The following is a 25,953-nucleotide window of genomic DNA, read 5'->3' on the forward strand; positions in this document are numbered from 1 at the left end:
GCATTTGTATAGAGCCTTTCAGGATGGCAGGGCGTCCTAACCTTTCAGTGCTGCAGCTGTACTTAAAAGCAATTCCCCTGGCCTGATCAGCCACCTAAAGACTTCCAAACTTGGCATCACTGCCATCAGAAGATTAAATTAAGCCAAAGGCGAGGCATTTAAAGTGCACCCAATTAACACAAGACCAGCTGAATCACTAACTTGCTTCAACTGGTCAAGGCCCGCAAGGAAAATGCCTTTGCAACAACTTTAAAGGGCTTTAATAACTGGGTATTAGCGCGCTAGAGCGGTTAAGGCATTGCAAACTGCTTGGTGGAGTCTATCTTAATCGGTTTGTCATGCTTTCCCGGGGCTCGGGAAAGCGGGGGCCGAAGCAGTGGACCGAAACGTGCCACCAAAGAGAGAGAGATACAAAAAGTTGAACAAGAAAAAAACACAAACCCGAGCCACTGCCGCTTTCTGTCCAGACTTTAGCGGATTGAGCGACCTGAAAGTGTTCAGGCGGAGGTGAGGTATCTGTTGTGGGAGGAACTCAGGAGGTGCAGAACCAAATAGGATCCAATTTCGACGCGGAGATCAGGAGCTGTAGGCGGAGTAGGGCACAGTGATGCTAACGCTGGCTGCATTCAGACAGACACATGGCATCCCTAACTGTCCCATCGCTGTCGGTTCCTTTCCCGTCCCCTCTCCTCACCTCCCCTTCCCTGGAGGGGGGGGGGGGGGGGCATTCCCATTAAAAATGTACCGCGAAAGGAAAGCGGCGAGGTCAGGGTGTAAGGAGGGGAGGGGAGGGGAGAGGGGCGAAGATAAACAAAGCGGGGTCTGCCTCAATAAAGGAGCGTTTCTTTCTCTCTCTCCACATACCAGCCTGTGCTCAGCAACTTTCCAATCGAAACCAATTGCCGAGTCACAAGGAAGGGGGGAAAGGGGCAGGAAGAACTCCGCTGGAAATGATTCTGATGGTGCAGTTAGTGGCGCGGTCAGCATTAAACTCAGGCACTGGCCGTACAGCCAGACACCCGGCGGAGAGGTGTCCGCTTTGGCTTTTGTCCTGTGCCCTTCCCGCTGCTGAAGAAGGGTCACTAGACGATGTCCAAAACATGAACTCTGCTTTCTCTCTGCACAGAGCTTCTGAGGAGCCCCAGCAATTTTTGCTGGGTTCTTTTTTTTTCCCTTTACAAGAGTTTGAGTCGTGGAGAACCGTTTGCCAAACACACGCAGACACACACAAAACAATAAAACAAGGAAAGCAAGGAGGTGTTTGATAAATGCTCCAGAACACCTCTCTAAGTACCAGGGCCCTAAACTCGGTCTGTAAAACATTTCCCTTCAAGAGCTGTGACTTTCTGAACACGGGGAAATCCTAATTCCAGGCTGAGGCTTTTTCAGTGTCAGTGCAATCACTGTGCAAGTTAACGCTGGAATGAAGGAAGCTTTCAATTGTAAATAGGGAATTCCTCTCTCTCTCTCAATCTCCTCTAACATCGCCCCCCTCCACCCCCCAACCCTTTAACACCCAATGAAATAAATATTTGTTATAATCGAGCGGAGGATTGTGGGTAGGTGTGTGCAGAAACAGAGATGTCTATTGTACAGTGTCAGTGAGCAGGAACCCAAATTGTCATGGTAGAGCTGTGAATCTGCTGTTGGCTGCAATTGACTGGCGCTGGGGAGAAAAGAAAGAAAACAAGGGTATGATTGGGGAGATTGTTACTGGGTGATGTGGCTGTTTCCCCTTCTCCCCTGTGTTGTGGTAGTGCCTTGAAGGAGTACTGCAGGTTGAAGTAAAAAGGGGTGTGTGTGTGTGTGTGTGTGTGTGTGAGGAGAGGGGGAGGAGGAAAGTCGGGGGTGGGGGGGAGACGGAAGGACTGGTGTCATCGACTGGGAAAGTGTCATCGTCATGTGGTGAAAAACCCTCCCGTTTATTGGACGGAGGCACGTGTCCGTGATACCGGGGACTAGCGTCACGTGATGGGCCCTATTAAAAAAAAGAACAAAAAATCCAGCAGAGTGGAAGTATTTCTGGATCAGTTGGCGGCTCTCTGTAATATTTATTTGCCGGCGTACAGAGAGTGGCTGTGTGTGAGTGTGTGTAAGAAAGCAGGGCTGTTGCTGTTGTCTCCTCTTTGCTGCTGTATAAGTCGAAAGGCGAGGAGGAAGTCACAGGCTCGGAAAGTGAAGGCTGCTGAATAAGTGCGAACCATGGATACCTGACTGTGCCACTGAGGAGCAAGAGAAAGTATGATTATTCGTCCATAGAGCACGACAGAGAAGGGACAGAGACGGGGGGAGGGTGGGGGTGGGTAGTGGGATAGAGAGAGAGAGAGAGCTTCAGAGATTGATGCTAGGACGAAATTAAATGAGACAGGTCTTGTAAATATTTTGCTGTCTCTCTCTCTCTGTCTACATATATATATACATATATATATATACACACACACACAGGAGCAAGACCTGGTGCTTCTGCTTTGCTCCTACCTCTCAAGCCAAGTTGGATATTGTTGTCCAGTGAACGGACGAAGGCAACAAAGTGTTTTTTTTGGGGGGTGTGGTGGGCGGGCGGGGGTGTGGTTGCAATTTGGAAGGAAGCTAAAGAGTTGCGAAGCTTTTCACATCCACACTATGGAAGAAAATGATGCGAGTAACCACCGCGTAGCCAACCAGGAGTCGAGCGACGAGTCGAACCGGGCGATCATCCTGCCCCTTCTGCAGGCACCGGGTAACCAGCTCCCCCACCGCATCACCAACTTTTTCATCGACAATATCCTCCGGCCGGACTTCGGTAAGAGGAAAGACGGGTACCGGGAACCCGGTCATATCCCCGGTAGGGAGAACGTCAGTCCGTCCGGGCAGAGCGGGGGCAGTCCTCCCGGGCCAGGAGGTGGTGGTAGTGCTGACAGTGGGGTCGGTGAAGGGTCTCCGAGCAGCCCTTCTGGTCCGGATAAGAAACGCGATGTGGCGGCTGAAGGAGCGCTGAGGAACGGAGAGTGCGCCGAGCAGTCCCAGAGTTCAGATTCGGACAGTTCCCAGAGCAGCAGCAACGCGGTCTCGCAGCCCATGTTGTGGCCTGCATGGGTTTACTGCACTAGGTACTCCGACAGGCCTTCTTCAGGTGAGAAAGCACCCGCACACACAAAAAAAACAAAACAAAAAAAACCCTTAAACCTTCATTCATTCTCTCGTTTTAAGAAATGCGACAAGATTGGTTTTAAACTTTAAAGGCGACGTAAAAAAAAGCCTTTTTTTCTTGTTTGCTTAACTTCATTGTGCCTTGCAGAAGAAAACTTCGACTGACTGTTTTCCACGTGACACTATATTTTACAGCCCGCTCTGCAGTAAATCAATGTCGGGGGAAAAAAAGTTACTCCGAATTGATCAGTACACAGCAATGACCGTGAGATATGCGGCGGGCTGTTGTGGAAGTGGGTTTCGATTTGCAAAATAACAAAAGAGATTTGATCCCCCCCCTCCCCTCGGTCCCCTACACGTGGGAAATCCTCAAATCCAGTCAGTGTTTATTATTTAAATTCTTTTTTTTCCAGTGAGGGTGTTCGTATCTAAATCCCAGATTATTTCTCTGTCTCTCTCTTTCCCCGGGAGGAAAAGGGAAAACTGATCAATCTTCACTTGATATACTTTGGTATCACGTCCAACTCCGTTATGGTTTCTCGCGAAAGCCAAAGGTTAGAATATCAAGTTGGCGAGGTTTGCAGGCACGGGAATCGTTTGAACAAAACAAAAAGCCGTGGTTAAACTGCCTCCCGGAGCGGGATTTGCTGTTCATATTTTTCCCCCAAACGAGAGCGTCTACCGGGTGAAATATCACACGTCCCATTGTTTGAGACAGAGCCCAATCCATTGTTAAATTAAAATGGACGGTAACTAGAGGTTTTCGCTGCTGAAAATAAGGTGTCTTTTCTTCCCCCGCATAGACACCAGTCTGATCATTTTGAAGATATACAAACGCTCACGCTGCGCTCGGGTTTGCCTGGGAGATAGATAGACCTCTTTGTTGACTAGTCTTTAGCATATTTTTGTGTCAGGGAAGTAGGCCTCTGTAAACTAGATCGGCTTCCGATTTCAGCTTTCGAGGAGAACACAGGAGGACGGAATTCGTAAGAAGTATATTTTCTTTAAAAAAAATCACTCGGTGTAAATTCATTGCCAACGCGCTGCGTTAGAAACTGAATCTGAAATTTCTAAACGTACAGAAAATGGAACTTCACCTCTCGACAAAATGAAAGACACGGCTACCCAATTTGCCCCAAAATGCTAGACAATTTCCAGGAATTTACTGATGTCATGTTTATTCCATAGAAATATCTCAGTGCCTTTAATTCGGGGGTTGACAGTGTGCAGGAGGGAGGGGGTGCAGCCAGTAAATGTGTTCATTTTATCATGGCCTTGCCTTGTTTTCAATTATAGCCAAAGCGAGATTCTGAAACAACAGAGTATTTAGAACGAGCCTGCTCTAAATAAAACTGCGTTGTTCTGCTGTGTGGCTTCACAAATGTCACAGTGGTCTGTTAGGTTCATCATTGCCGAGGTGTTGAATTGGCAGACATTAAAAATTTAATCGGCCCCAGCACTATGGCCGGCTGGGAAACAAATTATCAAAACCTTCCCCACCGAAGAGTTGCACTTGCTTCCCATTCTGATTTATTGTCTGTGATAACGGTTATTATTACACCAATAAATAGGTGTCAATCGGCTCCACCTCCCCTTCCCTCATGAACCCTGTTTTAAAATATGTTCCCTTCCAAAGTCCATTTGCCAGAGAAACTTGACTGTCTGTGTTGAACGTGCATCCTGCAGCGAATCAAACATTCGCTCAAATGCTGCTTTTTCTAACATTTTAGGATATGCCATTACTGTAAGTCCAGGTAGGAGTGAATGGTCCGTCCCCTCGTTATTGCCTAGTCTTTATTCAAAACTATTTACCAATGGACACTCTCTCTGGCGCGCCATTGAGCTTCTCGTTAATTCACTATTTTCAAAGCTCGCTCCCTCCATTTTAATGTCATTTATAGAAGGTTTTTAGACAAATGGTGAATGACCATGGAGCCATCCTGCATTATATTCGATTCCTCACATGGATTTCAAATTGCACAAATAAATAATGAGTACGCCAGAGTTACTTTTATTCTGTCTTTCTCTTTCTGGACTGCTCATTGAACGGGGGAATCCCATCAGCGCACGAAATATTACATCTTCCAAATCAAACAACCACGACAAAGCGACAGACAATCTGTGAGTTCAAATGCGGTCGGTTATGTCCTGTTTCTCAGAATTTCACGAGTTGTGTCACCTGTACCGAAGGAGATGTGCCATCTCGGAGTGGAGAGATTTATTTGCTTAGAATTCCTCCCTGTAAAAAGGGGAGCATGTCAAATCGACGCCCAATAAATTTCAGAAGCGTTAAAACAATCTGATGTGGGGTTTGTGGGTTTGAGAATAGAGGGAGCGCCACACGAGCAGTGCAAACGCGGTGGGTCTAATTTTGTTAATAAGATGCACACTTACGCCGTACAGTGTGGACCTGCATAAGTTTTGGATGACGCTATGGGGCTGCAATAAATAATGGTGTTTAGTAGGGCAGACGGAGCTGTCAGTTCCGGCAGGCCTACATCAGAAATCTAACCCACCGCCACTCTGACCTAAACTAGCGAATAATTTAATTTTCAAAAGTTACAATTGAAAGCTGATGGCGGCAAGTTTTCAAATTCAAATTAACTGATAAATCAGGAGGGACTGGTAAATGTGCAACCCTTGCCGAAGCTCACACTGTTATCTTGTAAACTTCTGATTTATTGTAGAGTATTTGGGAGCAAGTTCACAAGCGTATGATTTTTTTTTCCTATAGCAGTTCATTTAAAAAATAGATTTCTTTTGCTATTTTTTAAAATCAATATTTACTGCCTTTTGTTTTAAGAGTTGGATTTGATTTTGTTCTTTTAGGTCCCAGGTCCCGAAAACCAAAGAAGAAGAATCTCAATAAAGAGGACAAGCGACCGAGAACAGCGTTCACTGCCGAGCAGTTACAGAGACTGAAAGCCGAGTTTCAGACTAACCGCTACCTAACCGAGCAGCGCCGGCAGAGCCTGGCTCACGAACTCAGTCTCAACGAATCCCAAATTAAAATCTGGTTTCAGAACAAGCGAGCCAAAATCAAGAAAGCTAGCGGATCAAAGAACACATTGGCACTCCATTTAATGGCGCAAGGCCTATACAACCACTCCAGCACGGGGAAAGAGCACAAGGAAGAGAGTGAATAGCAAAGAGCGGACAACAGAAGTGAAAAAAAAACTACAATGCAATAATATAAATCGAAATAAGGGCCAGTGTTACTAAAAGAGAAAAGAAAATATACCAGCATAGTTTTTAAAACAAAAAAAAGTTAAATTGTATGAGATATTATTCCGCAATATTCTTATGTATATAATTCAGGTAAGGTGATGTAAAAAGAAACTGAAATATTTCAATATATGATGAGATTTTTGTTTCTGGGATCTCAGAAGCCGTGGATGCTGTTGGCTGCAAATTTCTATTCGGCGCCGACTGGATGTTGCAGGCGCTCGGTGAACTGTCTGGTGTGAAATTTAAACCCACCTGCTAAAGTCCAAAGAATTTTCCTGCCGTTGTTGTTTTACAGAAAATAAAATGTTAAATTAAATAAATATCAAATGTTTGATTCTACTAACGAGGTTTACAGCTTTTTTTGGGGGGTTGTTTTTTTTAAAGAAAAACAAAAAGTCAAGCAAACGAAAACTAAGCAGTTTGCTGAAGGAGTACTCTTCCATCTGTCCCTTTTAAACTGCGAACATTTCTGAAGAAGCAACTTTTCAACGGACGGGACTCAGTTGCAGTTCAGATGATTTTCAGGTGGAGAGGGGGAGCTATATTTTTTCCAATATTCGCTTAGATATTTAGACGCGTTAATAAAGGCCACTTGGAAGGTAAACCCCCTTTGATCCAGACAGATATGAAACACCTGCAACATTTTCATGAGCTGGAAGGGTGCAAAGCGTTGGAGAAAGCTCCCCAAGAGATGTTTAAAGAAGGAAAGTTTGTTTTTTTTGTTAAAATAAATAACAAGAAGGGGAGCTTAGAAAGCAAAACTCCCAGCCACGCGCTTCCGCCTCTGGAGCGCCTTCCTGTGGTTGAGGGAAAAAGCTGGGCAAGTGAAACTCGCAAAATGTCAAGTTCAAACTCACAAAACTCGATTCCAAATGCAAATAACCAAAAGTCCTAAAAAAAACACTTCTTTTTTCAAGCAGGCGCATATTTAAAATGGAAAGCGACTCGCTACTATCGTTAATTTAGATCCTGGCACGATAGCACTGTTATTGACTAAAAAAAACAAATACCGTGCACCGTAAAGCCACCCAAACGTCGTAACTTACTTATCCAGTGTGCCGATTAACTTAACCCAGCAGCGGGAGTACCTGGGCTCTAACCTGCAAAGAGCAACATACTCAGACCAATTCTCCGGCCTCAAATTCAAAGACAGCAAAGACATATAACATATTTACTGCGGTTATGTTTTGGTTACTATTCGGCATTCCAATTATCGTCTTTTCTAAAACTAATGGTGGAATATGGAATTTTATTTGGCTGTAATTTCAAAGCCCCTGCAGACAGTCTCGTTTTGCGAATGTAGCATAACCTTACGCGCCCACATGCTCGTAGCTTTCTGTACCTCGAAGGATAGGTGCCAAACATATAGCATGGATTTTATTTCTGACCATTCAATCTCAAACAATCTAACATTTCGGACAAAAAGAGGCACTGCTAGCACGTTTGTTATGGCCTGTCGAAGTTACCCCAAGGTTAATGAATGTGCAGTAAAGGGAGACATGTGTTCAGAGATGTGGAGGTCCTCACTGTTTAGTGTCATATCGTGTAAAATGACACTTGCTTTCGCCGCGTTAAAATTAGTAAAATGAGTGTAACCTTGTCCGCAATCGACACAAACCTGGGAACACGAACTATATTTTAAAACTTCCTCCGTTGCCTTCAACTTCACACTTTACACATTTTGGTTTCCTGGTATCGGTTAAATAGGAGATGAACAACAGACTGGATGTTGGAAATTCCGTAGTGTTTTTTAGATGTTTGATTTCCGTGAAACCTGCGTGAGTACAATGACAGTGGATAAAAGTTTAACAGACAGAGAACAGAAAATAGCAGCAAGTGCCTAGAATAGAAAGTACTCAAAGGGAAATAGAAACAGCAAGATACAGTGGATAGAAATCGTGTAGGAAATGCTTTGCCAACTAAATATCAAAGTATTCAATCTGTACACATTCTTTTTAAGTTATAATATTGTGATTGTGATTTTATTTGTATTATTCCAGACTTAAAACGGTTAAAATTATATATATATATGAGCTATATATATCATTCATTCAAATTTGTCCTGTACAAGTGTTTTGTTCCGAGAATGGAGAAATAAACCATTGTACGCTCCCAGGCATAGCATTCATTCAGTAATGTTTCATTTAGAACCGAATGCGGATAAAATGCAAGCCCTTTGCTCCGATTGAGTACAGGCAAAAGAAAACACTGGTTTCTTAGAAATTGGCTCACTTTAAAGTCAAGATCACGAGCATCCAAGGCTTTACGTTCTGCATCCAATCCCACTGAAATTAGTTTTTTCTTTGGCTGGTCTCTTGTAGTGTGTAATATGCAACAGCCACGTGCAACACGATTCTGAACGACGAACCATTTTATCGTTTCCTTCGGAAACAGCTTGGAACATGATGTTTGAATCTAATCCAGTGCGAGCAGGTTATGTCAGTGTGGCGATACGTACAGACGAGATATATAAATATAAAAAGAATTTTTATTTAATAAGATCACAGTTTACAATCAGTTGGTGTTTTAATCCAACGATGGCGTACTCTTCAATCATTTTCGAATGAAAATGTGGTTGTAATTGCATTTTGATGACTCATAAATTGACTGTATGCATTTAGACATCCATAAGCATCGCAAGTGCAGTAAGTATATAATCCAGGCTCTCTCGAAATTACCGACATAGTATTTAAGAATCTGTACCTAGGTACCTTTGTACCTAAAATGGCGCCGTAAGTGGCGACTTGTAAACTTTTCATTGTACTCATGTGAGTACATGTGACAATAAAGCTAATTCTAATTCCAATTCTAAAGATAAAGTGACAAGTTCAAAATATCGCCTTTGGCACCACGCTGTGCATTGACGTGTTGGGTTAAATGTATGTTGAGTGTATGTGAACATACATAAAGTGTTATTTAAGGACAAGAAATCAATTGTTAAGCCCTATAACACTCATAAAGGATTCAGCATAGTATTCTAGAATATTTTATCAGTCAGGCAAAGTTTCAAAAAAAACAAAAGGATTTGTGAAAACAGCTAACCATCTTGGCTAAACTGTTTACAATAGCAAAAACAGGCCTTGTGTTTAACAATAGACCCTGTCAACTTTCTATATTTATGCTTCTCAAAACAAATATGGGTGAAATAGGAAAGTAAAGCTACATTGTTGGAAATAGAAGGGAAACAAGGTAAAATATTTTCTTAGGTGGAAGAAAGGACTTATAAATACTTGGAAAGACAATGGGAAACAAAGACGAGAACTCAATTATTTTGGTTTAAGACTTGCAGCGCTCTATAAAGTTAGAGAAAAGGATCAAATAAAGATTGAGCTGATGTTCTCTAAAAAAGCACAAAGGCTTCATTCGAGATTATAGTAAAAGGGACCTGCACCCTAAAAGGACCTGGGGGAACAATTCCGGTAGAAATCAGCAGAAATCCTTTGCATGATCACAAGCAGCTGCCAATGTTTGACGAGAAGAAATTAACTGAGCATTTATGGAGAACCTAAATGTAGTTGTGGGTTGCGTTTGTATCGCCAATTCCTAATTGTCCTGATGGGAGTAAATTACATTGAGACTTTCCGTCACATTTTTGCTGTAGAAATGATGAATAATGTTACAGATTTCACACGTGGAGTTAGGCAAAAGAAAGTTTTTCCCAAAGCTAAAATGAATTAATTGCTGAAATCTGAAAATTAGCGAATTATATTTTGAAAGAAGAATTCATCTTCAAAGTTCTCTAGCTTTAATGTGCAGCCAACATTTCTTGCTATTTATTACTGTGCCAGTAACATACGTGGATTTTCTCTGGAGTTCAGGAGAAGTACAAACTAAATGTAAGTGAATCTACATGTTCGTTTCGGACTGTTTAGTATTTAGTAAATTCGTGGACAATTTGTTCTTGTACAGAATCCGTACTCTCTAGTCAGTACTCCTGCGTCGATATAGAGAAAATATTATTCTTTGAGAAGTACTCATTTAAATTTAGTCTATCAGTTTTTGAGATATAATTGGAAATGTTAACCGTCCTTAAGGAAGGAAACGTTCTCAATTTTTTTTTTGGTTTATTTGATGTTATCAATATCTGGAGAGAAACGAGTTTAAGAAACATCACAATAACATAGCAACTAACCATGGATCTGATCAATAACAGTGGACTTATTTTGTTGTTCTGGATTGTTTGGGGAGCTTAGCATTGAAATTAGAATGCCATCTTACTTTGTTACCTGAACCATAGGTACAAGCAGTTACTCGTCAACCAAATAGATTAAATATGATGGCCCGTGTTCTGTGACAAGTGAGTAAACGTTAGGGGTGCGTAGTTTAACAATACTTTAAATGCCTTTCCATGAAATGTCTTAGCTCCTCTCAGCCACCTAAACATGCATCAGTTGATGTGCATGAGACGAATGAGGAAGCATAGGTCTGTAAGTTTAAGAGGGCGAAGCAGCAACAGCTGCCAATTTGGCAATTATTTACCACCGATTCTCTCAAGCTCTGGCGTTTTACAGTCTTTGTTGCAACCACAACACATCACGTTGAGAAAATAAAATTTATGATTGAAACAAACATGCATGCGCCAGAGTACAGTAACCGAGAACGCATTACAAAGAAATTACAATTTTGCACAAATCACTTTCGATTTTCAAACCATTCTTATGATTCATTACCAGACAATGGTCCAATTATCCAACGAGTTTGGTGATCATAAAATTAATTTTCGAATCAAATGGCTTCTTTCCCCCAAAGTATTGCCACCTTTTAAATACTGAAAAAGAGAACAACTGTGAACTATGACTATAGTCAGAAGCTCCAAAACAGAAAGGTTAACAGGAATTTTTTTTAGGTAAATAAGTCACAGAAGGGGCAAGAAGGTGAAGAGGCCTATAGTATATGCTTTGAAAGGTGTGAATTAACATACCCGCTGAAGTACCCAAGAATGTACAAATGCTCTTTCTGTACTCTTGGCTACGGCTGAGATTTGAAAAACATTCCAGGAATGGACATGAAGTTTCCCATACGCGCAATGTCGTTATTAGCAAAATAAAGCGTCGTTTCACTTCCTATCGCCATTCAATTCCGAATACTCCAACATTTAGCGGATGACAGCAAAATACTGATGATGCTGGAAACCTGAAATAAAATCAGAAAACGTTGAAGAAATTGGAGTTCTGCAGAAGTCTCTGGACTCGAAAAGTTAACTGTGTGTGTGTGTCTCTCTCTCCACAGCTGCTGCCAGACCCGCTGAGTTTATCCAGCATTTTCTGTTTTTATTGCACAGTTAACGAGACGTGCAGCAAATTTGAAGAGTTGTCGCAATTACTACTCTAATTAAATGGGGGGTTGGGGGGAGAGTATATCCATTCAATAGAAAAGTTCTGGACTCCTTTCCGATAGGCTGAATGCCGACATTTATATTCTGGCGGCCTGTGTAAAATGTAGACAGGTGAGATTCGGATTGCGGCTGGCGCTTACCATACCTGGAAACATTATGACAACTGAAAACTCTCATTCAAACCTATTATGACAAATGAATTGTCACTTGAATGACCAGTTAATATTCCTGTTATTAACGGACCGTGTATTTTCTTTTAATTTTAGGCAATTATATCGACAACTTTGCAATACTTGTCAAAATACTTAATTCAAAAATCTTCGGCCTGGATTAAACAGAAAACTTGTTTCTTTCTTTGCTACTCTACCAAATGTGACATTTTGTGTGAAATAATACAAAAAACACAGAAAAAAAACTGGTAGTGTTTCGTTCCCAATATTTGGAAATTTCAGCACAGAGGGAGAAGGGGAAATAAGTTCGAAGGAGGTGGTAACAATAGAACTCTTCATTTTGATAATCCACTTTGAAATCCTCCATATTTTACTGACTTGAAACATATAGGCATCCAATGTAGATTCTAATATTTTAAAACTATTAATGTATATGATCGCATTTCAAATTTCCCTCTGTTTTTAAAAATATATTCCAAATAACTTTCCAGATTAAGCATCTGAAGAGTTACGGCACGTGTAATGTATATTTGATGTCATAAATTATACGTATAAATATGATGGACTTTTTTCTTTTACAAAGTTTTGAGCGAATTACTTTCAGCGTCTTCTCCAGGCTTTTGTTCGGTCTGAGGCAGAAAACTCTAACTATATGAATTTTCTATTCACACCATAGAATAGCTCCATTCAGGAAAATAGGAGGCGCCGTTTGCCCTTCACACCATGAGTACCTCTATTTCCTCTCCAAACCACATTACGTTCCACTCGTTCCTACCTGTCTCTACTAAATACAGAGACTGGGAAACGTTACACAAAATCACAGACAATAGAAGCTGTCAGAGCAGAGCATTTCCCAGCATTGACCCGGTATCAAATGCTAAAGAAGTAATCTGCATTTCTATTCTTGCTTAGCTTGTATGTGGAAGTAACGCCCAATGGTCACTGCCTTGATGAGCCTGGTCCTGTACAAGTGGGGAGCAACCGTGCCTCTCAGACATTGTGAATGGAGTCAGTGGCCAGGAGACTGGGGTGAAGGTCAAAGCTCCTGCCACAACTGCAGGTGGTTCGTTTCCTCTCATCCCCGCGCCTCTAAATAAAATTCAAGCATCTCCTCAAACTGTCGAGCTGACATGTTTCTATCAAACCCACTTTAACCAATCTTAAACCTGCGGTGATGAACTAAAATGGATTATCCCCAGTGACTTTCCAAACAAGTATTGCAAATGGCGGTGGGCAGAAAAGCCTTCGCTTAGGAACTAAAATGGGCCATCTTAAATATTCTTTGGTTTACGACATCTCACGCTCACAGGGAAGGTAGTGTTATAGTTTAAAGCATTCGGAGTGGAGTGTATTGGGGGCGGGGAAGTGAAAACAAAATAAATAGCAGGAAAGTTTTTTCGGGTCCCACTAGCTGTCTTCAACACAAAAGCAATCCCTTCCCCCCTCAGTTATTTCACCCATACTTTTTAATGCTTCCTTGTCCAACTTGAATATGCAATGAAGCGCTAGTCTTTTGTGGCGGAAATATAATTAAACTGGTGAAAGATGTAAAAGTGAAGAATAGGGATGACATCAGGCCGATTTCACACTTGGCACTCGGATGGCCAGGACCAAGCCAGACTCTTGCCATGCAACACAGATCAAAGGACTGCCACCACCAAAAAAGGGGAAGGGGGATTTAAGTATGCTAATCCCCAGGACAAATATATTTTAATCTTGTTAGAATACAAGTTAATGCTGCAGCTCAGAGGCTGAACTTTGTCAGACTGTAGAGAGCCACTTCGCTGCAGTTCTGATTGAGGTGGACCTCCTGGTTCAATGATATTGAATTTAGGTTATTTTACAAAATAGTCCTTCATACAGACTAGGCCAATCTGAAGAAAGATACTCCCTCTCTTCCACCCAAAGCCTTAGCAGCTGTGTCACTGACCTTGCTAAGCTCCCCTGCCAAGGCGTATACGAGCAGAAGGAAATGAGCATTTATCTATCTAGTTTGCAGATGGCAAACTAAGTCCATTCCACCAGATTCACATCAGGCATCACAGACTATTGATCCTGGTGATTGGTAGAATGGGTAATGGCTGTTTTAATATAGCAGTAGTAGCGATAATGTGCATTTTAAAAAGTAGAATCTATATTATTGCTTCAGCTACATCCAGAAGGCGGTGAAAGAGGAGCTAAGAACGTGGAGTATCTTGACTCGGGAAGGGGGATGGGGAGAGTAGCCTACAGGTCAATTAAAACAAAAGCCACAGCTTAACAAACCTACTTATTTCTAATATAGGAATTCATTTGTACGTTCACGGTACATTGAGTAAAGTATACTTCGAAAATGCACAATGAAATGTAGCCTTAAACTTGTTTTATGGAGTTGTTTAACACCAAATGGTCTCCTCGAAACTTACAATTATCCATTAAAATCACTAAAGATACATGAAACATTTCGGTCAGTAACCCGGATTGAGAAGACTTTTTCGATTTAAAAGCTAGTACCACGAAGCCACGTGTAAAAACAAAGGTTTAACTCCTCATCCACGCCGAGAATTTCGAGAATGGGAGCGTTCATGGACTATCGTCCAGCCAGCACAAAAACATTAGTAAAAGACTATTTAACCAAAAAAAAATAAACTGGTAAACTGGATGCTTCGTTCGGAATGATCACAAACGATGGCCTTATCCCACAAAGTTCATTTGGGAAAAAAAGAATGAATGTTCAAATATGCGTTTAAAAGGGACATCGTGAATAAAATTCCCACGAGTTTACACTTCCCAGCAGGACTCTGCATTGAATTACAAGTATGTGCTCTCCGCGAAAAAAAAACACACACGAGAGGATCTTCACACCATTAATGGAGCCTGTACAATTCCAAATATAAACGCGGTAGGCCGAGTTACCACTTTGCCGCTATTATCAAAGAATTGAAAAATATTTCAAAGTATCTGCATAATAAACATTCACTTACTTAGGTCGTCAGCTGGAAACAGCTAAATAGGCCGTTTATCAGTTTTCAACGTGTTCAGTGATTTCAAAATTGAAAGTTCCTGTTTAAGCTGGACATTCTCTAAGACTTTGACCTCCTGACCATAGATTATGTGTCAATTTCAGCATTATAAAGAAACAATTATGGAGCCAATGACAGCAGCTTCACGTTTTAAGGGATTTTTGGTTTCACGAAGTGACAATGAAGTTTACTTGTATATTTGCTAAAAGGTAATCGATTTGAACATAAAAACACATTTGCCGACACTTGCACATTGTCTTCCTGTTATTCTAATCCATTGAAGAGTGCATTTAAAAAAAATTCCAGCTCAAGATGTGTGCATAATTGAAAACGAATCTAATTTGAGGGAAGGTTTTCTCTTAAAACATTCTGTTTCAAAGGGAGCAGTGTGAATAGCCTAAATATCAGTTAAAAATGATCAAAAAGTTTAAAGGCACTAAGATTGAAAATTAATGTAGGTTTTTTATTTACACTACAAAAGCATGTTAGAACTATATTAAAGTGTACTAAGCAGACAGCGAATTTAAAAAATATTTTGGTCTATGTGCATTATAAATACATTAGTTTCAGTTTGATTTAACAAATGGTACAGATTTGAAATAAATGAGTTAAGGCAACAAAATGCTCTTAATTGAGAAATGAAAATTTGTGCTCCTTCAGTAGAATGAAAGGACTTCTATTCAATGTGATGTGAAGTTTACAGCAAATTAACAGTTATTTATTTTTGAACAAGAATATCAAACAGCCAAGCTGCAATGGACAAACCTAAAAGTTTGCAGAACAATCAAAGAACAACATGAAAGTTAGATTTTGGGGGTGATAGAGACTGCTGTGTACTCTTTAAAAATTTAATTCACAAGCTGCAAGGAAAATGACAATCCTGATAACTAGCTTAAAACTCTAATAAATCCACTATTTTAGAATAAAAATGTAATTTTATTTAGAAGCGCAGATTATAAAATTGAAAATAATCCTAGAGAAAAATCATCACATAATTTATTTGAACAAAAAGAAAGGAAAAATACCATGTATTATTTTCTGGTTTGTGTGTTAAGCTAAAAATATTTCCGAAGGTAGATTATTGACTTAAAATTATTCTTGGCTACAAAATCTGTTTAATAAATTTGTGGGTAATATGAAAACACCAGAACAGATCAAGAGTTATCAAACAACAGCCATAATGAAAGTATCTGAATTAGTGGTTCGTGAAGAGTAGGCAACATATTCAGAGCAGCAGTCCTGGTCCAGTGTAAATTCACCAGCTGTTGATGCAGTCATTTATAATTCTCCCAGTCCAACTTGATATGCACCAGTTCTTTGCAGGATTATAGATCAGAGCGAGGAGTTTGTCTAGATAGATCACATATCTCTGGTTTGGGGAAAAGACAAATAAATAAATACTTCAAGTTTACATTTTTGATATCGTTTATGAAATGTTCTGATAACTAATGATACGTTAATAGCTGAAGTTTTGCACCAGGTTAAGTTGACTTGAATAATATTTTTAGAAGAGCCGATGGAAAAAAAATAGCTTTGGCAAAAAGCAATTTTTGAAAGAAAAATCTTATTATGTCTTGCATTAAGAAGTAGTTTTTCCAAAAGTCAATTGTTTTGATTTTTTTAAAATCAGAGCAAGCCTGGTGAAACAGTGGAACAGATACTTTTAAACCACCTGTTACAAACAATCCAAAAATTCAATGTCATTTGGTACTGTTTAAAGAAAAATTCACTAAATTTCGTAGGTTACATTGAAGTAAACAGACCTTCGCACTGAATACCTCTGCAATGCCTTAAAGATGATTCAAAACATAAATCTTAAAGCTAATTCACAACCCAGATTTTTGGTTGATATGTTCTGCAGTCCTTGCATTAAAGATTGCAGCAAATCTCTGAACACAAGTTTCTATTTTTATGTGAACTATGTTGGGAAAACAAAGCTGCTATTTTAATTTTAAAAAGTTTAAAACATACAAAATATTCCAAAATCCGTGGAGATAATTTTAAATTATACTGCTGTGGGCCTGAGTTCAAAATGCAGATTATATTTAAAATGTAAAGTTCCACTTATGCAGAATATGAAAGTATATTTCAGTCTGCTATGTTTGTTTAATAGCTTGTTAAACATACAAAATAAAGGTTCACCATAGTAACATTTACAGAAATAGACAAGGGCTGACTTGATAGATCAGACTCAATTTTTATGAACTGAAGATCTTATCAGACAGTATATAGAGACTTATTTAAATATTCCTACTATATTACTAATGAATCTCATTGAAATAAACAGCACGAAAAATCGATTTTTGAGATTCTGAACTACAAAAGGGAATTATTTCTCATCTTCAAAGCCAGATAAACCTTATTTTTGTGACCACAGTTCACTTTAGTCTGTTACAAATATGTACCAACTTTCCTCCTCATTTGTGCAAATTAAATTAGAAACTCTCACAACAAACTAGTAATCAGCAGTGTTTTGCAGAACCAATTCTCCCAAGCTGTAATACTTTTCTAAGTTTATTTTTGTTTATCTTCGTGAACTGTTCTGGATCTTCAGTCAAAATTAAACAGCAAAATACACAACTAAATTTTAAAGATAGTTTAGATCCCCAAGGTGATTTAACATTAGCTTGAAATAAAACAATGGCACTAGTGAGAAACATAAGAAATGTCTTCAAGAATTAGCAAAAACAAGCTATCATCACAGATACACTAAAACACATCAAGTGAAATGTTGAAATTAAAGCTTTGCAGCTTTTAACTATTTGAAATTAACATTACGATTCATCACCTTTTTATTACCATCTCCATGGATGGAAAAGTATATTAGTTATTAACGATAGACTCTAATCAAAAGAAAATTGAGATTTTAGCCACTTATTCCCTAAAGAATCTCATTTCAGCTAAGGGGATTTTCAGCAGGCAGCTTTTCTGAATACTAATGGAACCAGTCATAAACAGTGGGATACAATTAGCTAAACACACACTATATCTACTTACCAGTAAACTATATTTGATTCCATTTATAGAAAATAATTTATTGAAACAGAACAAGTTTTAAGTTGCATATGAACAAGATGGTTTGAACTGACTATAAATATCAATAATTACGCAAAAGTTCCACTTGGCTAATGGTACCTTAACAGAAGAAACTTAGATGGGCAAGTGATGACCCAAACTATTTAATCAGATTAAAAGATTTCTCTCCCATCCAACCTAATCGACACAATATAGTTATAAGAAACTGACAAAAGGAAGTATAACATCCACATGAGATGCAGTACCTGATTTCTCGTTGCATAGCTTGTCAGCCACATGGTCTGCCTCATGGGCAAACAGAGAAATTATTTCCTCTTCGTATTCTTCCAGTATACTTTCACACTAAGATCAGAAATAGTAGGATGGCATTAAAGTTCAAAATGGACAAAATGAATTACTGTCATTGTTTTGAAACATAATTCTAGGTGTTCCTTTGTTACCTGCTGCCATTTTCTATTGCCTACATCTAAACCAACATAGCAAAAACCAACTTGTAATATTTTCACATTAAAATAACATGAAACTGCAAAAATGTGATCACCAGCTAATTACCATTCTGTTACCACATTTCTTTTTGGTTTACTTTTAATACAATTTAAAACCTCAGTAGCATAATTTTTAATGCCGATTTCATGAACTGAAGTTTTGGTGCCCTCTGCTGTAATAGCTGCCTGTTCACATATAAAAAAATCCTTACCACAAACTTTAGTGATTTAGAATTTTCAGGATCAAACTTGAAATTTTTAAAATCTACTGAACCCAGTTTCTCAGAATCCCTTGGAGCAAATCTCATGTAAGTCTTTTTCTGGGTCTCTGGATCCACGTATAATGCATAATCATCCATATTTGAACATATAGTTTCAAAGAGTTCAAGTAGATGGGTCTCTGACTTAGCATATGGAATCTGCAAGAAAACAGAATATGAACAATGCATTATGCATTTTATTTTAAAAAACCTCAAAACAAGCAATGCAACTCAAGTTGAAAAACATCCTAGTATTTGCTTTTGTCATCTTTGTTCATTTCAAATACATTTGTGGTCCGGTCAAAAATCCCAAAATATGTTAAGAAAAAACTTACTTCAGAAAATTAAGTAAGTGGACCACCATAACTAGTTTGTTCAATGACTGGTCAGTCTAGACACTGTTCATTTGCCTGCCAGCATCTGCTTAATCATTGTTCAGGATTCAGAGGGGTAGACAAGGCCCAAAAGTCAGTCAGGTCTACAGTCTCAATTTTCATTTCCTGGAATAAATGTTGCAGAATTGTCTGATCTCCTCCCCCTTCACCAAATTTAAGAAAAACTCCAGTCAACACCTATTTTCCGAGTGAATTGCCCACAAAAAATGCACAAGAGGTCAGAATAGCCCTTTGCCTTAGTAACTGGACAAAAAGTTTTAACTGTCTAGACAGGTCAAGGTGCAAAACGAGCCCCGTTGCTTTCTCCGGAAGGGTTTCAATTGAAGCCAAGTACAGGGTAAACAGCAGAGATACATCCGCAGGCCTTCGCGAGTCCCTCCTGCCACCCTCTACTGATCAAAGTAGGAAGTTTGCATGACAACTGCAGTCAAAGGGCTGAATCGCTGATGAACTCTATTTCAGCAATGTAGATATGGCCAGATTCCATTGTCTCCTTTCAAACACAGTATGGCCCCTTCCGGTCTTCGTGATTACATTATGGATGCATTTTCACATAAGCAGTTCATTCACACAAAAGGTTTCTCCTTGCTTCACTGCCATCTGATCACAAAGCAAATACATCAGTGCCTAAACATTAAAATAAGTGTTTTACTGACTACATTACTAGCTCAGAGGTTTTTTCCATTTTACTGACTGGATACGATTATTTGTGCAGAACGAAGCAACTTACCTTTATAGAACTTTGTTTGTAAGATCTATCACAGGTCGAGATTTTTGGTAAAAAAATGTGTAGGGAAAATTATATGAACATTTAGACCTTATGCTATATCTGCATAATACAACATTGCTACCATCACTATGGATAACATCAATTCTCTAGTGGCTTTGTAACAAATCAATGTTACAGAGCACCATTAAGCTAGGTTTGAGAAAAAAACACTTTTCCTCAACATTGTCATAGGAGCTTAAATGCATTATATTCCTAGAAGCATTTCTTGATGTGACAGAGGGGGAGAAGGGAAAAAACACATTGCACTCTGCCAATAGAAAAGATGTCTGAGATACTGCCCTGTAATTTGCAGCTGCCATTGAAATAAGAATGAAGAGACTGCCATTATTAAAATGTGATGGAAGAGAGTCACAATCAATTTTTCCTGTCTGCATGGACAAAAGTTTCTTATCTTACTAAAAAAAAAGACTGATGCTTTGCAAAGAGGCGATAAAGGTGAAGTGCTTTGGATTTTTCCAATGTTGAAACACAATAGAATGAATTCCCACCTTCAGGATAACAAAAGCATTTTTTTAAATAAAGATAGCCAAACTGCTAGTGAAAATGCATTTGCAGAACGTTTTATGAAAAAAAAATTGTTTACACCAGATAAATATGATTTTAAAAAGACAAGAACGACTGCCTAGAATACTAGAAATCTGCAACTTGGAAGAAAACAAATCTAAAAAAAAGTTCTTGCTTACTAAGTAGATACAAAACATTAAAATCCACCCATTTGAATTTTGAAAGCAGTTCCTTTAAGTTGCAGTTTTATTTTAATGATTGCTGTCCAGCTCCCATGGCTGGTTCATGACTGTTAAATTACACAAATCAATGTTTTCTCGCACAATTTTAGTGATATATCAAAAATATTAATTTTGTTTTGCTTCAATTAGAGGAATTTATTACTTTAAAAAGTTAGTATTCCAAATGCATGACTACAGAGTTTAACCACAATCTTTTCTTCATATGCAGAATTTAAAGCATCAGGTTAAGACAGAATACAAAGATTATATTGCTATGTGTTAGCACTTGCTTCAATCTAAATATGACCCAGATAAAAACAAAACTGCAGCTTTTCTGCAGCAATTTGTTTAGAATGAGAAAATCTTGTAGTTAATTACAAGCCTATATTATGTATTACAAGCCCATTTGTCCAATTGGGCTCCATACATGTTTGGTCTAAACTTGCTTATTTTAAAGAGGAACTGAAAACATTTGATTCAAAAATTTCTGCTCAGGTTATTAGAAATAACAGCTAAGGGAATGGAAATATTCTATAAACTTAAGACTTCATTTAATCTAGTATACTTTTGAGCAATTAAATACACTTCTGTTAAGATGATACCTAGTATATTAATTTAAACTTTTTGGAAATTAAGAGTATTACAGTACTGAACAGAACAGAAACAAAAATACAAAAGTACGAAAATTGGAAGAAAGAAAAACTAAAGCTGTTTACAGCAAACTAATCTCCTCAATGCTTTGAAAAATGACCCGTGAGGTCCAAATCAAAACCATATTGTCCATGGTTTACATAGTAACTGTCAGATGTCAGTCTTCAGCCTCGAGCCACCTTTTAATGAAACCCCTTAAGTCATTTTTTTTAAACTGAAGGTGAACAATAAAATTCCACAGAGTATACTTGACAATTATTCAGTGAGTAAGCTTTAATTTTGGCCACAGAGGATCATGGGAACATGGCACCTACAACTCAGTCAAGTAAAGACAACTGGTGTGCCAATCTAAAAAGTAGTGATATATAAGCTGTGTGAAATTCTATCCAAAATACTTTAAAAAAACAATTAAGTTTGATAAACTAAGTAGTTCACACATATGCAATTTCTTAGAACATAGAACAGTACAGCACAGTACAGGCCCTTCGGCCCACAATGTTGTGCTGAACTTTTACCCTAAACCTAAGGTCTATCTAACCTCCACCCCTACCTTATACTATCATCCATATGCCCATCTAATAGCTGCTTAAATGCCCCTAATGAGGCCGACTCCACTACCCTCTCCGGCAATGCATTCCACGTCCCGACCACTCTCTGAGTGAAGACCCTACCTCTGACGTCTCCCCTATACCTACCTCCACTCACTTTAAAACTATGCCCTCTCCTAATAGCTACCTCCACCCTCGGAAAAAGTCTCTGACTGTCCATTCTATCTATACCTCTGATCATTTTGTACACCTCTATCAAGTCACCTCTTATCCTTCGTCGTTCTAAAGAGAAAAGCCCTAGCTCTCTCAACCTTTCCTCGTAAGACCTTTCCTCCATTCCAGGCAACATCCTGGTAAATCTCCTCTGCACCTTTTCCAACGCTTCCACATCTTTCCTGTAATGAGGCGACCAGAAATGGACATAATACTCCAGATGTGGCCAAACCAGGCTTTTGTATAACTGCAGCATAACTTCACGGCTCTTGAACTCAATCCCTCTATTAACGAAAACTAACATGCCATATGCCTTCTTAACAACTCTATCCACCTGGGTGGCAGCTTTCAGGGAATTGTGGACATGAACCCCAAGATCCCTCTGCTCCTCCACACTGCCAAGAATCTTTCCATTAACCCTGTATTCCGCTTTCAAATTTGTCCTTCCAAAATGAATCACCTCACACTTTTCAGGGTTAAACTCCATCTGCCACTTCTCAGCCCAGCTCTGCATCCTATCAATGTCCCTTTGTAACCTAGAACAGCCGTCCGCACTATACACAACTCGACCCACCTTCGTATCGTCCGCAAACTTACTAATCCACCCTTCCACTCCTACATCCAAATCATTTACAAAAATCACAAATAGAAGAGGACCCAGAACAGATCCTTGTGGTACACCAATCATAACTGAGCACCATGCTGAATATTTTCCATCCACTACCACCCTTTGTCTTCCAAGGGTCAGCCAATTCTGAATACAGTCTGCCACATTTCTCCCTATCCCATGCCTCCTTACTTCCTGCATGAGCCTACCATGGGGAACCTTATCAAACGCCTTACTTAAATCCATGTATACCACATCCACTGCTCTACCTTCATCCACGTGTTTGGTCACCTCTTCAAAGAATTCAATAAGGTTTGTGAGGCATGATCTACCCCTCACCAATCCATGCTGACTATCACGAATCAAACTGTGCCTATCCAAGTGATCATAAATCCAATGTCTCAGAGCACTTTCCAATAATTTGCCCACCACTGAAGTAAGACTAACTGGCCTGTAATTTCTGGGGTTATCCCTATTCCCTTTTTTGAACAAGGGAATGACGTTTGCCTCTCTCCAATCTTCTGGCACTATACCCGTGGACAGTGAGGACGAAAAAATCATCGCCAAAGGCCCTGCAATCTCTTCCCTCGCTTCCCATAGAATCCTTGGATAAATCCCATCAGGCCCAGGGGACTTATCTATCTTCAATTTCCTATTAGTAATTCATGATGTTTAGGCAGGAAATAGCCACATTGATGAAACAAATGGACAACCAAATGTGCAGACACAGTACAAAATGAGATCACCACCTCAAATTAAAAAGTGCCTTTACTAAGGTCATACTTGACAATGAAACTGTGGATTTAAAGTTTTGGGTGAGTAAAGTGGCTAAATATTCAGATGGTGAATACTCCATTATGAATGAAGTAAAATGGAATAATATATCAAACTTCGCTCAACTGACCCATTACAGGTCTGAGATCTTCTTCAGAACTAAGACATATTTTCTGATATTTTCATAAAACATGACAGATAAAAAATTCCTTTAAAAAATGACAATGCATAAAAATAGTTTGAATGCTTTACTCTAATAACCAGTCAGTTCAATTTTTAAACCTACATCAATCCATCTGCATTGTAGCATAAGAAATTTCTTGATAGTGACAAAAAGAAATACATCAACTAGTTTATTAAGAAACAGATAAATGTGTTCACTTAAAATGACTTGCAACCACAACCTTTCAACAGCAGTCTTGAACTTTAAGAGTAACTTCAATTTGTTTATTAAGAATTTCAATACACATTAAAAAGGTCTTCTCCATTCATAGGTCAGGCATCATCTTTTCACCAGAAGGAAGCAAACAGCCTGCCTCCGTACTGGCTCTGCAGCTCTTGCATTAACAAGGAGGCTACCAGGAGTACACCAGGTTGGCCTGTCTTTCCTTATTCTCCTTTTCTCTTAGGCATACCTCCCTGGAGCAATTTGGATACAGTCATCTCTTCTGCTGGGTACCTTACTATACATATGATTTGGAATCCACAATTCATTTCATTCAGGCAGATATATAAAAAAAGATTTAATATTAACTTTGGTTTGAAATGATCATCTCCTATGGCACTGTTACTATTCTCTAAAACATACTCTTCTTGGTCGATATGCATAAGTATCAGCTATGCAAGATACTTCATAAGCATTCCTTGGCTGACAGGCAGTTGCTATTTGGAGAAGTGATCTGACCATTTAAAAGCAAAACTTGCATTGTGCAATGGATTGTATTGAAGCACATGCGGTTCTGTACCACCAAACACAAATTTTTAAAAAATTCTTAGATAGTATACTAAGTTGAAAATATAGTTCATGAACTGGAAGACTAGCAAATTTAAGTTTCCCTTCATTCCCACCCACTCCAATTTGTAAGCATAGATTTGAAAATATAGTCAGAGGAAGCCAACTATTTTCTTCTTGAATTGTACTAAGTCAACCTGAATATTTTATATACTGCTAATACAAAAAGAAGTTGTGGAAAAATGGAATAAACCAATAAATAATGTTAACTGTACTTTTTGGTCTTTAGCATAATTGAATAAAAAATCACTAACTGATGATACTTAAACAAGATCATCTCACATTTCAGTCAACAGAAATGCTAAAAGTTGAGCAGCACCCGAGACACTGCTCACAGTGAGCATCAGTTAACATAGGTGGGATTTTTACAACCTGGGAGTTGGGAGGGAGGAGTTGTTGTTTGTGTGGGGAAATGCCAGGAGTAGGGCTGTGGTAATGAAACAGCAAGAATACACTTGTCATGCAGTCCAGATGGAATGCACTTTACTCCGTTGAGGGAAGTCAAGATGGCGACATCAGAAGACTGTGATCTTTCAGGACATTAATAATGACACACATTAATTCCAGCCTCCCAGACTGTCTTGATCCACTACAATTCGCCTATCGTCACAAGTCCACAGCAGACGCCATTTCCCTGGCCAATCTGGCTAACAAGGACACCTATGTCAGACTCCTATTTTTTGACTTTAGCTCCACCTTCAACATCATAGTTCCACCAAATTCATCTCCAAACTCAGAGATGTAGGTCTCTACTCTCCACTCTACAACTGGATCCTCGACTTCCTTCTATTTGATAAGGTTCCCCATGGTAAGCTCATTCAGAAAGTAAGGAGGCATGGGATTCAGGGAAATTTGGCTGTCTGGATACAAAACTGGCTGTCCAATAGAAGACAGTGGTAGTAGATGGAAAGTATTCAGCCTGGAGCTCAGGGACCAGTGGTGTTCCTCAAGAATCTGTTCTGGGGCCTCTGCTCTTTGTGATCTTCATAAATGGCTTGGATGAGGAAGTGGAAGGGTGGGTTAGTAAGTTTGCCAATGACACGAAGGTTGGAGGAGTTGTGGATAGTGTGGAGGGCTGTTTTAGGTGCAATAGGATATTGACAGGATGCAGAGCTGGGCAAAGAACTGGCAGATGAAATTCAACCCAGAAGAGTGTGAAGTGATTCATTTTGGAAGGTCGAATTTGAAAGCAGAATACAGGGTTAATGGCAGGATTCTTGGCAGTGTGGAGGAATAGAGGGATCTTGGGGTCCACGTCCACAGATCCCTCAAACTTGCCACCCAAGTTGATAGAGTTGTTAAGAAGTCACATGGTGTGTTGGCCTTCATTGGCAGGGGAATTGAGTTTAAGAGCCGTGAGGTTATGCTGCAGCTCTATAAAACCCTGGTTAGACCACACTCGGAATAGTGTGTTCAGTTCTGGTCGCCTCATTACAGGAAGGATGTGGAAGCTTTAGAGTGGGTGCAGAGGAGATTTACCAGGATGCTGCCTGGACTGGCAGGCAGGTCTTATGAGGAAAGGTTGAGGGAGCTGGGGCTTTTCTCATTGGAGCAAAAAAGGGTGAGAGGTGACTTGATAGAGGTGTACAAGAT

The 25,953-nt window shown here is 39.5% G+C and overlaps 2 protein-coding genes and 1 long non-coding RNA gene across 3 annotated transcripts in view; 1 reads left to right on the forward strand and 2 right to left on the reverse strand.

Annotated features, from left to right (window-relative positions):
- The first annotated feature begins 2,622 nt into the window (after positions 1-2,622).
- On the forward strand, positions 2,623-6,275 carry en2a (engrailed homeobox 2a). Its single transcript, XM_020510828.1, has 2 exons — positions 2,623-3,112; positions 5,959-6,275. The coding sequence occupies exons 1-2, from the start codon at positions 2,623-2,625 to the stop codon at positions 6,273-6,275; spliced, it is 807 nt and encodes a 268-aa protein (XP_020366417.1).
- A 2,229-nt stretch (positions 6,276-8,504) lies between these two features.
- Positions 8,505-11,452, reverse strand: LOC125486798. Its single transcript, XR_007265418.1, has 3 exons — positions 11,279-11,452; positions 11,028-11,125; positions 8,505-8,772 (listed from the first exon to the last, which is right to left on the reverse strand). It is a non-coding gene; the product is annotated as an uncharacterized LOC125486798 (long non-coding RNA).
- A 4,327-nt stretch (positions 11,453-15,779) lies between these two features.
- The window catches only part of cnpy1 (canopy FGF signaling regulator 1), an 84,117-nt gene continuing 73,943 nt past the window's right edge, over positions 15,780-25,953 (reverse strand). The window contains exons 3-5 of the mRNA XM_020510829.2: positions 18,598-18,804; positions 18,146-18,242; positions 15,780-16,233 (exon numbers count right to left, since the gene is read on the reverse strand). Coding sequence (XP_020366418.1) covers positions 16,190-16,233; positions 18,146-18,242; positions 18,598-18,804 — 348 coding nt within the window. The 3' untranslated portion in view covers positions 15,780-16,189. The remainder of the gene's footprint in view (positions 16,234-18,145; positions 18,243-18,597; positions 18,805-25,953) is intronic.

Source organism: Rhincodon typus, chromosome 2 (genome assembly GCF_021869965.1).
Source record: "Rhincodon typus isolate 14 chromosome 2, sRhiTyp1.1, whole genome shotgun sequence".
Lineage (NCBI taxonomy): Eukaryota > Metazoa > Chordata > Chondrichthyes > Orectolobiformes > Rhincodontidae > Rhincodon > Rhincodon typus.